This window comes from Garra rufa, chromosome 3 (assembly GCF_049309525.1).
Source record: "Garra rufa chromosome 3, GarRuf1.0, whole genome shotgun sequence".
In the NCBI taxonomy this organism is placed as follows: Eukaryota; Metazoa; Chordata; class Actinopteri; order Cypriniformes; family Cyprinidae; genus Garra; species Garra rufa.
This window is the reverse complement of record NC_133363.1, coordinates 49,191,641-49,206,157: the sequence shown is the minus strand read 5'-3', so window position 1 is coordinate 49,206,157 and position 14,517 is coordinate 49,191,641. Positions and strand designations below refer to the sequence as shown.

The 14,517-nt window shown below is 38.7% G+C and overlaps 3 protein-coding genes across 5 annotated transcripts; 2 read left to right on the top strand and 1 right to left on the bottom strand.

Moving 5' to 3' along the window:
* Positions 1-769: 769 nt before the first annotated feature.
* tifa (TRAF interacting protein with forkhead associated domain) lies at positions 770-2,300 on the bottom strand. Its single transcript, XM_073837484.1, has 2 exons — positions 1,966-2,300; positions 770-1,780 (listed from the first exon to the last, which is right to left on the bottom strand). Exon 2 carries the CDS (start codon positions 1,739-1,741, stop codon positions 1,160-1,162), a length of 582 nt encoding a protein of 193 aa, XP_073693585.1. The 5' UTR covers positions 1,742-1,780; positions 1,966-2,300; the 3' UTR covers positions 770-1,159.
* A 2,743-nt stretch (positions 2,301-5,043) lies between these two features.
* On the top strand, positions 5,044-8,121 carry rbm4.3 (RNA binding motif protein 4.3). 2 transcript variants are annotated; one of them, XM_073837238.1, is made up of 4 exons: positions 5,045-5,189; positions 5,918-6,360; positions 6,447-7,098; positions 7,442-8,121. In XM_073837238.1, the coding sequence occupies exons 2-3, from the start codon at positions 5,952-5,954 to the stop codon at positions 7,067-7,069; spliced, it is 1,032 nt and encodes a 343-aa protein (XP_073693339.1). In that variant the 5' UTR covers positions 5,045-5,189; positions 5,918-5,951; the 3' UTR covers positions 7,070-7,098; positions 7,442-8,121. The 2 variants fall into 2 exon arrangements, with proteins under 2 accessions (XP_073693340.1, XP_073693339.1); XM_073837239.1 differs by having other exon boundaries at positions 5,044-5,189; positions 6,447-8,121.
* A 1,912-nt stretch (positions 8,122-10,033) lies between these two features.
* LOC141331299 (RNA-binding protein 4.1-like) lies at positions 10,034-14,476 on the top strand. Of its 2 annotated transcripts, XM_073836316.1 has the most exons (4): positions 10,034-10,098; positions 10,719-11,148; positions 12,374-13,133; positions 13,324-14,476. In XM_073836316.1, the coding sequence occupies exons 2-3, from the start codon at positions 10,737-10,739 to the stop codon at positions 13,114-13,116; spliced, it is 1,155 nt and encodes a 384-aa protein (XP_073692417.1). In that variant the 5' UTR covers positions 10,034-10,098; positions 10,719-10,736; the 3' UTR covers positions 13,117-13,133; positions 13,324-14,476. The 2 variants fall into 2 exon arrangements, with proteins under 2 accessions (XP_073692417.1, XP_073692418.1); XM_073836317.1 differs by lacking the exon at positions 10,034-10,098 and having other exon boundaries at positions 10,107-11,148.
* The last annotated feature ends 41 nt before the right edge of the window (positions 14,477-14,517 follow it).

The following is a 14,517-nucleotide window of genomic DNA, read 5'->3' as shown; positions in this document are numbered from 1 at the left end:
TGCTTCACTTTGAATTTAAGGATGATATGGACATTTCCTTAATGAGTGTGTGAACAAATCATGCCTCTGGATTAATTGCATGTTTAAAGAGTTTTGATTTATTTTAGGTTTAAACTAATTTAGTTAGGTGAGTAATGTGTGGTTATTATTGTTGTTAAATGTGTGCCTTCTGTGCTATATGTTTTGTTTGATTTTGTAATATTTTTTGGGAAAATCCAGTTTATGATGGGTATAGTGTATAGTACATGGTATTATGTACAATGAAAAATTGGTTAATACTGAAATGATTAGGTAAAAAATATGGTTTAACTAAATAAAAACATTCTATTGCTCAAGTTTTGTTTTGTTTTTTGTGTTTGAGCTTTGTACTCAGTTTATACTGTTTAAAAATATATAGAAAAATATAAGTTGATCATTATTTTCACCCACTTTCGATCTCAGATGGAGACTCCGCCCACTACCGTCTGAGCCTGCTGCCGTGGCGCTGCTGCCGTGTGACTGCTGTGACGTATGGTTCTGCTGTTCTGCAATCGGCCCTATCTCAGTCCATCACAGAAATACAACACATTGTTTCTTAAAATAAATAATTAGCTTTTGTATAGTCATTGCACTGAAGCAATTTACTCATTAAGATATAATCTGGAAAATATTGTGTTGTATTAAATTAACCATGTATTTATTTATTTATTTTTTGTACAGCATAACCCTGAAAACAAACATTTTCAAATAGTTTTAACCTATATTAAAAAAGCAATCTGGACAATAAATATGTAAATAAAAAAAGTTTATTTCATTATATAACATATCACAAAAGTAGTATATGAATAATCCTTCAATCATAGTAATTTCACATTTTCAAAAGTTTACGATTCACGTTTTGTCAAGTAACAGTCAATACAAAACAATGCAGTAAAAATATTATATATCATATAAAAACACTGGCCAAAAGCACTTATGCAATGAACACTTACAGCAATGAAGAGAAAACAAATAAAATATCTGTACAAGAGGAGGAACACAGTGACACAGTAGGCAACAAAACTGGTTCAGTGGCATTCCAGAAGAAATCATAACAGTGTTTGAGATGTCACTTAAAACAGCGTCGTTTATAATCTTATTCTGTTAGTATAAGTTCTTGCAAAGCACTGTCTGAAAATATCTATACTAAAATAACTGTCTCATCTGACTCCAGTGGCTCTTGGCTTACAGGTGCTCCATTCTCAAAGTTTCTCCATGGCAAGCCGGTGTCCATAACAGGTGGTCTGCATGGCACATCTATGCCCAATTCTTGTGAAGGGGATGCATTGCATGTTTCAAACAGGACCTCAAACTTATTCTCCGAATCTCCTGGTTCCTGCCAAATGAGCAGTTCGTATCTCCCAAAGCGGCAGAGCACCTTGTCATCAAGCTCAGCTCTTTCGAGGTATCTCAGTTCAGACCCCCCAACCATGAGTTTGACCTTCTGGCTCATGTTCTGGATCATGAAGCTCAAGAACTGGCTGCCAGCTTTCCTATACGCCTGTATAGACAGCTGTTTTCTAGAGACAGAGGTGTCATTTAGAACAAAGGTGCAGGTCTGTCCATCACGGCCAAGCCTTACTGGATCTTCAGCGTCCATTTTGTATGGGTTATTTAGGGGCAGGTTGTGGAAGAGCGGACAGTTGGCTTGGTTAGGGTGGAAGATATGGATATTAATACAGGTGAGGAGCTCTTCAGTCTCGAGTTTGCTGTTGTCACCCATTCTGGTAAACAAATGGACGTAACTTGTTGACAGTTAAACCTAAGGAAAAACATTATTTGAAACGTTATTACACTGAACAGTTGTATGTTGCAGGAAAACGTATTACTCTGAAGTCAAAAGAGAATGCACTGATATAGGCTACATAGCACAAAACTTTGGGCTAACCTATTTATACAGTAAATAAGTGTCGATTCAGTTTAGCAAAACTAAACAGTCTAGCTTACCTTCAGAAGCTGCTTGCAACGATCATCAACTAACGGACTTCTGTTCTGAAGCGGAGATCGCTACTATGAGCTTAATAAACAAAGAGGGGAATTGCATCAGAAGCGCTGAAATCCAACACCCTTCCAGCTCGGGACATGTGACTCTCAAAAACCCCAGAGTTGCGCAACTGACTTCACTGCTTTCGCTATCGATGTCTTATTATATTTCAAAATTATCATTTGCCCTATGCTTTGACCTGGATACGCCAAACACGCTTTATTCTCGTTTTGATAAAAGAAAAACCCTTTCTTGCGAAGTTAAATGGTAGAAGTTAAACTCACTCGCCAGTCTTGTGACATGACACTGTTTAAATATCCAGATAAAAGAGGTGTTTAAACATGACTGAGAACAAGTTTATGGTCATCATTTACAATGTCTTATCAGTCACTCCCCAAAAGCGTCCTGACAAAACTGTAAAACCACAGGGAAGGGAAATTTGATGAGAAATGTTGTCGGCGTTTAGGCATGAACCGAATGTGTCAATTGCATGTCAGTTTCATCACAGGAAAGTAACTATCTTTAAACGTAATCTATCAACTTTCCGGGAAGCAGTCTCAGACATAAGAAATAAGAATGCTAATATTTCACATTTGAATCAACTTTCAGTGTGGTCTTAAACAGCTTGCTTGATCTAAAACATTCAAACTAAAAGTATAAAAGTAATGATACATTCTTATGAAACAACATTTGAACACTTGATGAAAATGGATATCAAATCTAGACTATCTAGTAAACAATTACGCACTTTTTATCGTTTTGTTTAAGGGCGGATTTCAGTCTAATCTAGGGTAGTGCATTACCGCAACCTACTGGTAGCATGAACCAGAGACACTTTTGTCTTTATCTGACAAATATCTATCTTAAAAATAGATTAAGTTCTATTTACAATTGTAGCAGAATTGATTTAACTGCTCAGCTGACATGCATGTTTTTGTGGTAAACACTAACCAGTTACAGAAGTCGAAAGACTTGTCTGAGTGCTATAAATAGCATGTGAGATAAGGTGTTGTTTAGGAGACTTTTAGGGGAGAATTCTGAGATTTTCTTGTATTATTATTTCTCTGTTATTAGAATTCCCAGACTCTCAACTTTTTTACACTAACGTTTGTCTTTCTGTTGTATGATTCCTTTAGTGAATTATAGGCTAATATGCCACTGAATAAGTAAACCCACATCTAGTGTTGTGGGTCATTCCTTGGATTCGGTGCCTTTTGTGTCCCCAGTAAAGACCATGATTTTAAATTTTCAACATCAGTTTTAAAGTGGTCTTTAACTTGAATAACACCTTTTGAACTTTAAACATATTTATGTTTTTTTTTAAACAATTCTAAACATTTTACAGCATTTTATTCAGTGCCTTTTGGACAGCATAACACTTAAAAAAACACTATAAAAAATGTAAATGTAATGGGAAATGTAAAACATCTAAAAAATTATTTTGGTCAATCTTAGGTATATAAATTTAAGGATCCATTTACTAAATGTGTCCACCCTGTTAGGTTTTCTGACTTAACAGGGTTGACACAGAGTGGACATTTTGACCTAAAATCAGCCATTACAAGTCTGAGCAAAAAAAGCTAACACAGAAGGTCTGTCAAATAAAGAACTCAATGTTTTTTAAAATGCTAATTTTACAAAGACCAGGACCAAGACTAACGCAAGTTGAAACTGAGTCAACACCAAGACCAGACCAGCACTGATCAAATTCATCTAAAGGATCTACATTTACTACCTGATAAATGCTTATTTTTAATCATTAAATACAATAATAACATTCTTACAGAGCTGTTACCAATCAAATTAAATCTCTAACAACAAAATTCAAATTTGCACTGCAGTAGTGGCACAGGATCTGCAAATGCATAAATAATGTTGAGAATAATGTTTTAAAACAAAAAAAGTCTATTTAACAGTTTTCTTGGTCTTGTGATTGCTTAATTATATCATATTATAATAAAAATGCACATCTCAAGCGCTCATACTCTCAAGCACTTTTTTTGCAACAATATGTGACCCTAGACCACAAAACCAGTCATAAGGGTCTTTTTTATTTATTTAGATGTATACACCATATGATAGCTAAATACATAAGCTTTCCATTAATGTATGTTAGGATAGGCCAATAATTGAGGGTGCAAAAAAAAATCTAAATATTGAGAAAATCGCCTTTAAATTTGTCTAAATGAAGTACTTATCAATGCATATTACTAATTAAAAATTAAGTTTTGATATATTTACAGTAAGAAACTTACAAAATATCCTCATGGAACATGATCTTTACTTAATATCCTAATGAGTTTTGGCATAAAAGAAAAATCAATAATTTTGACCCATACAATGTTTTTGCTACAAATATATGTGTTTCCTCAAACTGGTTTTGTGGTCCAGGGTCACATATCTTGAATATCTTGAAATGTCTGACTCTCAGGCAGAAACAGTTAAAAATCCAAGATATTTCTTAGCATTTGGTTATTTTTATAATGAATTCACATCTTTCTAGTCATGCTAAGCTCTGAAGTGGAGACAGGCTTTCAAGTATTGTTGTGGACAATAGGGGGACAGTGAAGTCAAACATTTTGAGATCCGCTGGTCAAATTATTTATTTTTGTTATTTAGTTATTTAATTAGTTATTGATTGCATTTACAGCAGGAAGTTTTACATCCAATCACATTAATGATTGTTGTAAATAAATCAGACAATGTCCTGGCAATTTAGTGATATCCATTCAGTTGTGGCCTTGAAACTAAATCCAGAGTCCACATAGTGTGAGACCGAGACAAGACCAAGACCATCAAAAAAATGGTTGTAAAACCGGTCTCGGGTATTACAACACTGCCAACATCAAAGTTTACATCAAAGTTTATTTTGCTTTCCAACAATGCTCTCATTTTTTATGAATTTGTTTTACATTACTGAATAAGCCTCTGCTGCTATGCAGTATTTAAATATCGATTTCATCCCTTGCAATAACTCAGCTTCCTCATTCCTCTCAAAAAGTCACAGTAGATTCACTTTTCATCCATTCAGAACAGTTTCTTTTTAACTTTACACATTTCTAACTTGTCACGTTCCACGTGATCCACATTCTTAGATTTGATTGGTTTATTCAACCTTGTGGGCGGGACTAGGGAAGTATATTATTGAATGACCCACCCTCTTCCTCATTGTGGCGAGAAACAGGCGGTGAGTATTGTTTTTTTAGTACTTTGACCTTTATAGCTTTAGTATTAAAATAAAGGCTTAGTACGCGGTTTTAAATCACTTTTGATATAAGCAGCTTTTACATGGTATGTAAAACTCTGTTAATCGGCTACATGTAGAAATTGTACATACATCGTGTTTATCTCGGCGTTCAACGGCTGTTCGGCTAGTAAGCTAACGCTGTTAGCTTATTCAAACCTAGCAACAGAAACTGAGTTTTTTCTCAAGGCAACTAAGCGCTTAAGTACAATCGACGGTTACTTCCTATTTTCCTGTTCTTGTGATTTTACGAACGTAAACGCTTTAAAAAATATTCCATGAATAAACTGAACGTTTATGGAGGTTTCATTTTCAGCTAACGTTACTATTAAGTAATCACACGAGGCCGTGGCGTACATAAGAACATGTGAGGAGAAATCTTGCTTTGTTTGTTTGTTTGTTTGTTAATTCTGCTTAACGTAACATTTCATGTAGTCGTATTTGCGTGTACTTAAAGAGAAATTCTATATAAAATATTTGCATAAACTGGTTTGACTTGATTGGCTTCTCAGGAAGTCCAGTGTAAAAGCTTTCGATTTTAGTTTAGCGCCAGGCGTGGTTTCGCCTTCTCATTCTTCTGCGTTGATTTGCAAAAAGCCAAAGGCCATTGTGATAGCCACAGTAATTTGATTTGCATTGCTGGCAACTCATTGTAGTCTATCTTCTCACAGTGTGTTTCAGGCTCTGCGTAACACATTAGAGAAGATGGTGAAGATCTTCATCGGGAACCTGCCTCAGCAGGCAGAAGCAGACGAAATTAAGTCTCTGTTTACTCAATATGGGACAGTCACAGAGTGTGCCATTATCAAGAACTTTGCTTTCGTCCACATGGACGATCGCAAAGCTGCAACAAAGGCAATCCGAAACCTTCACTTATACAAGCTGCACGGGACTCCCATCAACGTTGAAGCGAGTCGGGGCAAAAACCAGGGCCCGGTGAAGCTCCATGTTGCCAATGTGGAAAAGGGTTCAGATGAAGAGCTCAGAACGATGTTCGAAGAGTATGGCACAGTTACCGAATGCGCCATCATTAAGAACTTTGCCTTTGTTCACATGAGCAATTCCGATGAGGCCATGGATGCCATCAAGGGGTTGGACAACACTGAATTCCAAGGTAAAAAGTCTAGTCTGATCACTCCCTTGTGTATCCTTTTGAATGTTAATAAAATTTGCTAACTTGAAGTGGTTTCGCACTTGCAGGCAAAAGAATTCACGTGCAGATTTCAAAGAGTCGACCAAGAGGCGAGGAGGAAGGCTACGGCCCCCCGGATGGTGGATACTGGCCACCCCGTTTTCCTGGTGACCGGCCTGAGCCCCCTGGTTATCCTAGGGGTCGCTTCGGGTATCCCCCTGGTCCCCCTCCACCACCTCCACCCATGCCCCCCAGACGCCCCCCATACCCAGAGCGCGCAGCACCAGCATACGAGCGTGAACGCGGTGTGGTCGACTATTACGAGAAGTACCGCGCTCGCCCGTACGGCGTCTCCTCATATGAGGACCGGCGCCCTGGTGCCATCCCCCCTCCCCCTCCACCCCCGTCATCCAGCATTATGAGAGAGCGGTTGGCTGGCAACGGCCTCGACCCCTATGAGCGACGCCCCCTTCCACCCCCGCCATCCTCGTACTACGCACGAGACCGCAGTCCCATCAGACGTGCTCCTCCTGCCCCTCAGGCACCCGCCGGGAATGGTTACTCATTCGAGCGATCTCGTCTCTCCCCTCTCTCCATGTCTCGGCCCCCGATGTACGGCGTGCCTCGGGCCAGAGACCCCTATGCTGACAGGGCGGCGCCGCCTCCACCACCTGCGCGCTACTCGTATTAAAGTGCACCAGTGCGCTTTTGTAATCCAAGGTGAGAATAGGTCCCGGAACCCAAAAATGAGCTCTGAAATCTTAAAATATAGAACCAGGAATTTACGTACTTACCCTGTTCTGCGTGTGGTGTAATTGATGCGCAAGTAACAGTAACGTAAACTTTGTATCAAAGTGCCTGGATCGTAAGTTTTTAACGGCCCTATGGTCTTTTTAAAAGCACTGATCGAGGAACGCTGAACTTCGTATCGAAGTGTTTAAGTGGTATATTAAGCCCTCACTTCGCATTAATCAACAAGTCTTTATTTGAACTTAGCTTGTCGATTCAGTAATCCCAGATGGCACTGCAGCCGTTTGACTCATGTGGTTTGCTCTCTTTCCAGGTGTAAATTATTCAACAAGATCGTCGTCGTTGTCTCCAGGTGCACGTGCCGCGATGCGTCTTTGTCTGCCAGAGCGCGTTTCGTTCGCCTGCGCACCATAGTGGAAGAGTTCTGTTGCGGACTGCACATTCTATAAAACTACCGCTTTTACACGCATAAAATCGTCCTTATGCTTAATTGTCAGCTCTGTTTTATTTTTGCCTTGTTTTTATTGTTTAACATTTGATAGGTGAGAGAAGCACTAAGCCAGAATACGTCAACTAGGTTAACTTGGTGGTTTGGTAAACGCATATAAAAATTATTCTTCAACTTCAATGTATCACATTGTACCTTTTTTACTTTTTAAAATCTGGAATGACCTTATCGTTTGTTATTAAACTACTGTAACAAGCGCTCTGACATAATTTTGATTTAGAACCAAAAATTCATTTGTGTAAAGCTATTTTTATTTTCTCTCTCTCTCTTTATTTCCCTATCTAAGCTATCTGTTAAAGTGCGGCATGCAAGTAAGAATACAATCTCCGCAGCAATAAAACCTTTCCGTCTACTGGCTTCATTGAAATTGTGCTGTAGTGTGCATTTTAATTGCAGAATATCGCAGGTTAAAGGACTTTGTATTTTTTTTTTTTTTTCTTTCATAGGAACACTTGAAAGTTTTAATAAAAAGACTGGAACTTGGACCGTCGTTTTGCTTTTCTTGACACCCTTTTAAACTCAGCTTGCCTAAATAGGCATAAAAGTAACTATATTGATAGAAGTTCGAATTAAAAGCAATAACATCTTGCTTCCTAGTTTAGAAGTATCACAGAGAATGGAACTGCTTCTGCGGCGAAATGAAAGCGATTACTTCACTTCGTCTTCAAGGCTGTATTTTTTTTGTGCCCTAAATCATTGCCGTTTCAATGTTCTTGGTCTGTGTCTAAATAATCCTATCATTCTGATTTGCTAAGTGGGTAGACTTCCCAGTGTTTCCTTAAATAAATCAGTTGTCCTTTTTAAATTGATTATGCCAGGTAAGTCACTTGACGCACTTAGCTTCTTCACCACTCAGCATGCCTTTTACTACTTGATTGTTTCAAGGTATAGTTTTAGTACACAGCCTGCATATGTGACCCTGGACTGCAAAACCGGTCTTAAGTCGCACAAGTATATTTGTAGCAATAGCCAAAAATGTGTTGTATGGGTCAAAATGATTCATTTTTCTGTTATGACAAATCATTAGGATATTCAGTGAAGATTGTGTTCCATGAAGATACTTTAAATTTCTTACCATAAATATATCAGAACTTATTTTTTTGATATGCATTGCTAAGAACTTCATTTGGACAACTTTAAAGGTGATTTTCTCAATATTTAGATTTTTGCACCCTCAGATTCCAGATTTTCAAATATTGTCCTATCTAATAAACCATACATATATGGAAAGCATATTTATTCAGTTTTCAGATGTTGTTTGAATCTCAATTTCAAAGAATTGATACTTATGACTGGTTTGTGGTCCAGGTTCACATATGTAACATGTATTTGGATCCAAATGTTTTACTTATGCAAGTGATGACATACTTCAGGATGAACTAAGGGTAAGTTATGTATTAAGGTTAAATTATGTGTTTCCCCCCTTATAATTCTGTCTTTATTTTACAAAAAAAAAAGAAACAATTATGGCTGTTTTTTCATCTAATGCATGTGCCTCTTCTGGCAATGATCTCCGCACAGTTTTTTCCCATTTAAAGTAAATGCACTTTCAATAAACTAATAAAACTTTTTTCATATCTAAACTATGTCTTGGTTGTTATTTTGAATAACAGGCAGTTGTGTATAAGAGAATGTCTGTATATATGAGTTTATTTGTTAAGTATAAAAAAACTGCATCTTTACAGTTGAGGGTTAAACTGCCAAGTGTGTTACAATTTGAAGTTTTTTTTTTTTTTTTTTTTTTTTTTAAATGGAGACTTGCGTTTAAAGCAAGTTACTGGTCTTGCGTAACTGTCAATTATAAATATCTATAGATCATGTTTAAAAAAAAAAAAGATTATAGCTAGTTGATTGCAGAGATCATGTTATATATGTTGTACAGGTTACTATACCTGTATAGAATTCATTACATTATTCGTATATAATTTATTACCTAATTTATTGCATAAATAAAGGTTTTGTGTTTCTTATTTGAAATATAGTCATATTTTTTTAATGATCAATAAAAGCTGTGTGTTTTCAAACATACATTGCTTTGAATGTGTTGAGTTTTTTTACTGCAAGAATAAATGCAGCAATTATAACATTGGATGAGGAAGACAACATATAAAAAACTAAACGTAAAACAAAAGGTACGGAGGTAGTAACATTACGTGACATTAAACAGAGTATTATACAGTTTCACAAATTTGACACTTTTTTTGTAATTATATAGTTAAAGTCGCAAAGAAAATTATGCAATTTGGGTAGTGTTGAAGAAAATTTGCATTTATGAATATAATATTTTGACAATAAAAAATATATATTTTGTTTTAAATATATTCTATGTTATGGTTACATTAAGAAAAAAAAAACACAGAATTTTGTTTATTCGTGGACCGGAAGTGCTGTTGGTGACGGCGGGCGACTCCATTTTAGGCTTCATTCATCTTTGCAGCCAGTGAGATTACGTGCTCGCTACGGTAAGGCAATGCCGTTTCTACCTAATCAACTGTTTTATTATTTTACATGAGTGCTAGAGTTTAGACTTTACATGAACGTAGTGAAGTCTGTCGTATTATTGTAATATAATAGCATGTTTCTTCTTTAAAGCGTCTACGTCGGGTGACTTTATGTAGTCATGCTAACTTAGCTTAGCGTTGCAACCAATCGAAACTATTGGCCTACAGCTGTAATAACCTCACCGACGCTCATCGGTCGTACTTAATCGCGTATCGGGCATTAAAAACACATTTGAATGATGAGAAATAAAACTTTAGGGTGTTAATACGTTGCGTGTGATGGTCACGCGGATACGTGGCCTAGCAACGCGAGATAATTCAGCTGCGCCATAAAGTCCAAGAACTGAACCTGATCTTCCACTTTACGCACGAAACGCACTTTCATCAGACCAGTGAATGTCACACACAGCATATTCAATGCTGAGTTGTGCGTAAATCATTCTGGCCTGAAGCCACACAATCGAAACTAAAAACTCTGATAGGTTTAAGTTGTCTATGGTTCTGTAGGCCAACACAACAGTAATGTAGGGAATCATCTGTTGATATAACGTGCATTTCGAAACTATGCTCCCTCTGTCCAGGAAATAAAGGCAATAAAGATGGTTAAGATCTTTGTTGGCAACCTATCTTCAAGCACGACCGCGGAAGATCTGCGCTCTCTTTTTTCTGAATATGGCAAAGTAAAAGAGTGTGATGTCCTGAAAAATTATGGCTTTGTGCACATGGAAGGTAAGCAGGAGGCCGAAGAGGCTATCCGCAAACTCCACCATCATGAGCTCAAAGGTCAAGCCATAAATGTGGAAATGAGCAAAGGGAAGCCCAGGGGTTCCACCAAACTGCATGTCAGCAACATCAGCAGCGGCTGCACCAATCAGGAGCTCCGGGCCAAGTTTGAGGAGTATGGCCCTGTGGTTGAGTGTGACATAGTGAAGGACTATGCCTTTGTTCACATGGAGCGAATGGAGGATGCCATGGAGGCCATCAGTGGGCTGGAGAACACGACCTTCCAAGGTGAACATTAACCTCGAAACGACAAAATCCATGGTTACCCATCCTTAAAATTATTAGCATGGGAAGAATGTGCTGCTCCATGTTCAGTTTATTTTGTAATTGCTAATTAGAATCTATTTTCTAGATAATTGGCAGTAAACAGATCCACTAATATTAAAGAGAGAGTTCATCCAAAAATCTGTCATTTGCTCACCCTCATGTCGTTCCAAAATGCACAAGACTTTAGTTTATTTTTTAAAACACTTAGAGATTTGCATCTCCTTTGAAAGTCCATGTAACCAAAACTTTAATGATTCAAAAAGTTGATAAAAATGTTGCAAGTGCACATACATAGAGCACATTTAAAGGGATAGCTCACCCAAAAATGAAAATTCTGTTATTAATTACTAACCTCAAGTCGCTGCATAACCGTAAGACCCATTTTTTTTATGAAATCCGAGAGCTCCATAGACAGCAAGGGTCCTTCCACATTCAAGGTCCAGAAACGTTGTAATGCCATTTTTAAAATATTCCATGTGACATCAATTTTATGAACCTACAAGAATTCTTTTTGTGTGCAAAGAAAGCAAAACAAATACTTTATTCAACAATTTCTTCTTTCCTGGGACAGTCCTTTGCCATTACAGAGAGTACCACAACGCATGTGCGTGATACTGCACCTTTTTTACAACAGGCCTTGGTACTTTCCGTAATGGCGGAAGACTGTTCCAGGAGAGAGAACTATTTAGTTTTCTTTGCGCACTAAAAGTATTCTTGTAGCTTCATAAAATTATGGTTGTTGTTACTGTTGTTACATAGACTATTTTAACAAAGTTCATACAATGTATCTCGACCTTAAATGTGGAAGGACCCTTGCTGTCTATGAAGGGTCAGAAAGCATTAGGATTCCATTGAAAAAATCTTAATTTGTGCAGCAAAGACAAACGATCATAGGGTTTAATTAATGACAGTATTTTCATTTCTGGGTGAACTATCCCTTTAATGTGGTTAACAGGCTTTCAGTAGAGGAACAGAAATCTCTTGTGTTTGATGATAAACGAAGGTTTAATGGGTTTGGAATGACATCACAGCAGGTAAACAATGCCAACATTTAAATTTTTGACCAGCCTAACCCTTTAAGTGCTCTGTGGCTATCGTGATGCAATAATTCTCTTTTAAAATGACGGTTAACGTGAACGGAAGAAAGTTTTACATTGTCTTGCGTGTGTTCTCTTCCTCCCACAAGGCAAGCTGATCAAAGTACAACTGTCCACAAGTCGCCTCCGCACAGCACCCGGCATGGGAGACCAAACCGGCTGTTACATCTGCGGAGAACAGGGCCACTGGTCCAAAGATTGCAGACGCGGGCAAAACGGTAGCTATGGCGGAGGCATGGGGGGATTTCCCGGCAGTAGAGGCCCCCAGAGGAGCGCCCCGAGTTACGGCATGGGCGGCCCTGGAGGTCTTCCTAGTAGAGGTTACCCTGCAGGGCCGCTACCCCCTCCCCCGCCCATGAGTCGGCGCCCCACCTACGGCGAGTACGGCGTGAATGCTCGAGAACGGTACCTCAGCAGGCCGCCGAGCGCCTATCCCGAGAGGTCGTCCGCATATGAGCGAGAGCGCTACGGAAGCATTGACTATTACGAGAAGTATCGGGCTCGTCCGACTGGCTCTAGCTTCTTCGAGGATAGTAGGAATCTCTCTATCCCACCACCTCCTCCTCCCCCTCCCTCTTCTTCCTCTCTCTCAAGGATGCGGTTGGCTCCTCCCAGCCTCGATCCCTACGAGCGACGCCCTGTGGCGCCTCCGCCTCCCACGGCATCGGCGTACTTCTCGCGGGACCGTAGCCCGATCAGACGGGTGGGCGCCGGTTCGGAAGGCTACTCGTACGAGCGCTCGCGACTTTCCCCGGTCTCAAGGAGCTCATCGACTTACACCGTGCCGCGGGCCAGAGAGAACTACACCGAGCGGGTTCGATACGCATACTAAGCCACACACATGCTAAGGTGAGCGATAACGGGTCGTTGACTTTGATGACTCAGATGAGATGTCAGCGTGATCTGTTCTAAGCGTAAGCCGTTTCCGTTACAGTAGTAAGCGAAGCCGCTTTACTCGGGTTAAAAAGTACAAAAGTCAGAAGTGTACGCCTCTCTGAAATGTTTCATCTCACAGGATATTTGTTCCTTTTGTTTTCAGGTGTTGTCAAGTGAAGAGACTTCCCCTCCACCTATATAACTTTGCCTCAATCGGATGCTCCATTGGAATTCAAAGATGCAGGAATGGATAGAATGGACATTGATCACAATGCTTATTAGCTCTGCTCATTAATGTTTTGCCCATAATACACAAACTGCTGTTTAATTTCTCTTTCCACTGGAGACATCTGTGTATGATTGCAAGAAGTGCTTGTGATTTTTGATTTTTCCTTTGCTTTTCACTTATATCCAGAGGTAAGGTAGGGTGTCTTAACGGCAGCATAATTTTAAACGGACACTCTTTGAGATTTTGAATTTTACTTTAGACTCTACTTTTCCCCCGGTCAAGTCGTGATCCACTATTATTTACCTTTTTATTGCTCCTAGACTTTTCTTCAGCTGCCGGGTTGCCATTTAATTTCTTTGATTTATGTTTTGTGAGGACAATCTGATTCTTTTGGTGATAATACAAGCATTGTGTATTTAGGGGAGAGTGGCAATCTGTAATTAATCCTGCGGCTGCAGAAAGCTTTATAGGAAAATAAACTCTAAAACTCAACATTCCAACATTCTTTTTATTTGCTACAGGTGATTGGTAAATACAAACTGTTCAGATCTGAATTGTTCTTGGTTGTTGAATTGTGTTGTATCTAATTGGTACGTTCAACAGGATTGTTTCTCTTACCAGTGTCTGTGAGCTTTTTTGTGATTTGGGAGCTTGGACATGAATTTTGAGCTTCTTTTGATTGATTACCCCCCTCCAAATGTGGTAGTCCTTAAAAATATGATTTAATATACAACCTAAATAGTTGGGCAGCTTTCAGTGGGATGCAAACTGTTTTCTGTACACACCAATGACTGTTTATGGCATGAGATCTTTACATTTGTAAGAAGATGCACGTAGATGGAAAGGTGGACATGTGAGTGAATTGGAAATTTGCATTCGATGTGCTGACCAACTCTCACTCAGGGCTTTATTCACCTTTTGAGACTGCTAGCGTTTACTGGCGATTCTTCTTCTTTATGGGTGCCTTGGGAAGCTCTGTGAAAATGTTTATAAATTGATTTTCTGTAGTTTGTATATTTTCTACAGAAGACAGGAGTGTGTTTTATGAATTATCTTTTGTAATAAACCAATATTTTGGTGACAAAAATATCTGTCTCGTTTATACATGAGTACATGATTATCATTCAA

Coding starts and splice junctions, on each gene's coding strand:
- rbm4.3 (XM_073837239.1), top strand. CDS start 5,952: ATGGTGAAGATCTTCATCGGGAACCTGCCTCAGCAGGCAGAAGCAGAC. Junction 6,361..6,446: donor GGACAACACTGAATTCCAAG/GTAAAAAGTCTA, acceptor TCGCACTTGCAG/GCAAAAGAATTCACGTGCAG.
- LOC141331299 (XM_073836316.1), top strand. CDS start 10,737: ATGGTTAAGATCTTTGTTGGCAACCTATCTTCAAGCACGACCGCGGAA. Junction 11,149..12,373: donor GGAGAACACGACCTTCCAAG/GTGAACATTAAC, acceptor TCCTCCCACAAG/GCAAGCTGATCAAAGTACAA.
- tifa (XM_073837484.1), bottom strand. CDS start 1,741: ATGGGTGACAACAGCAAACTCGAGACTGAAGAGCTCCTCACCTGTATT.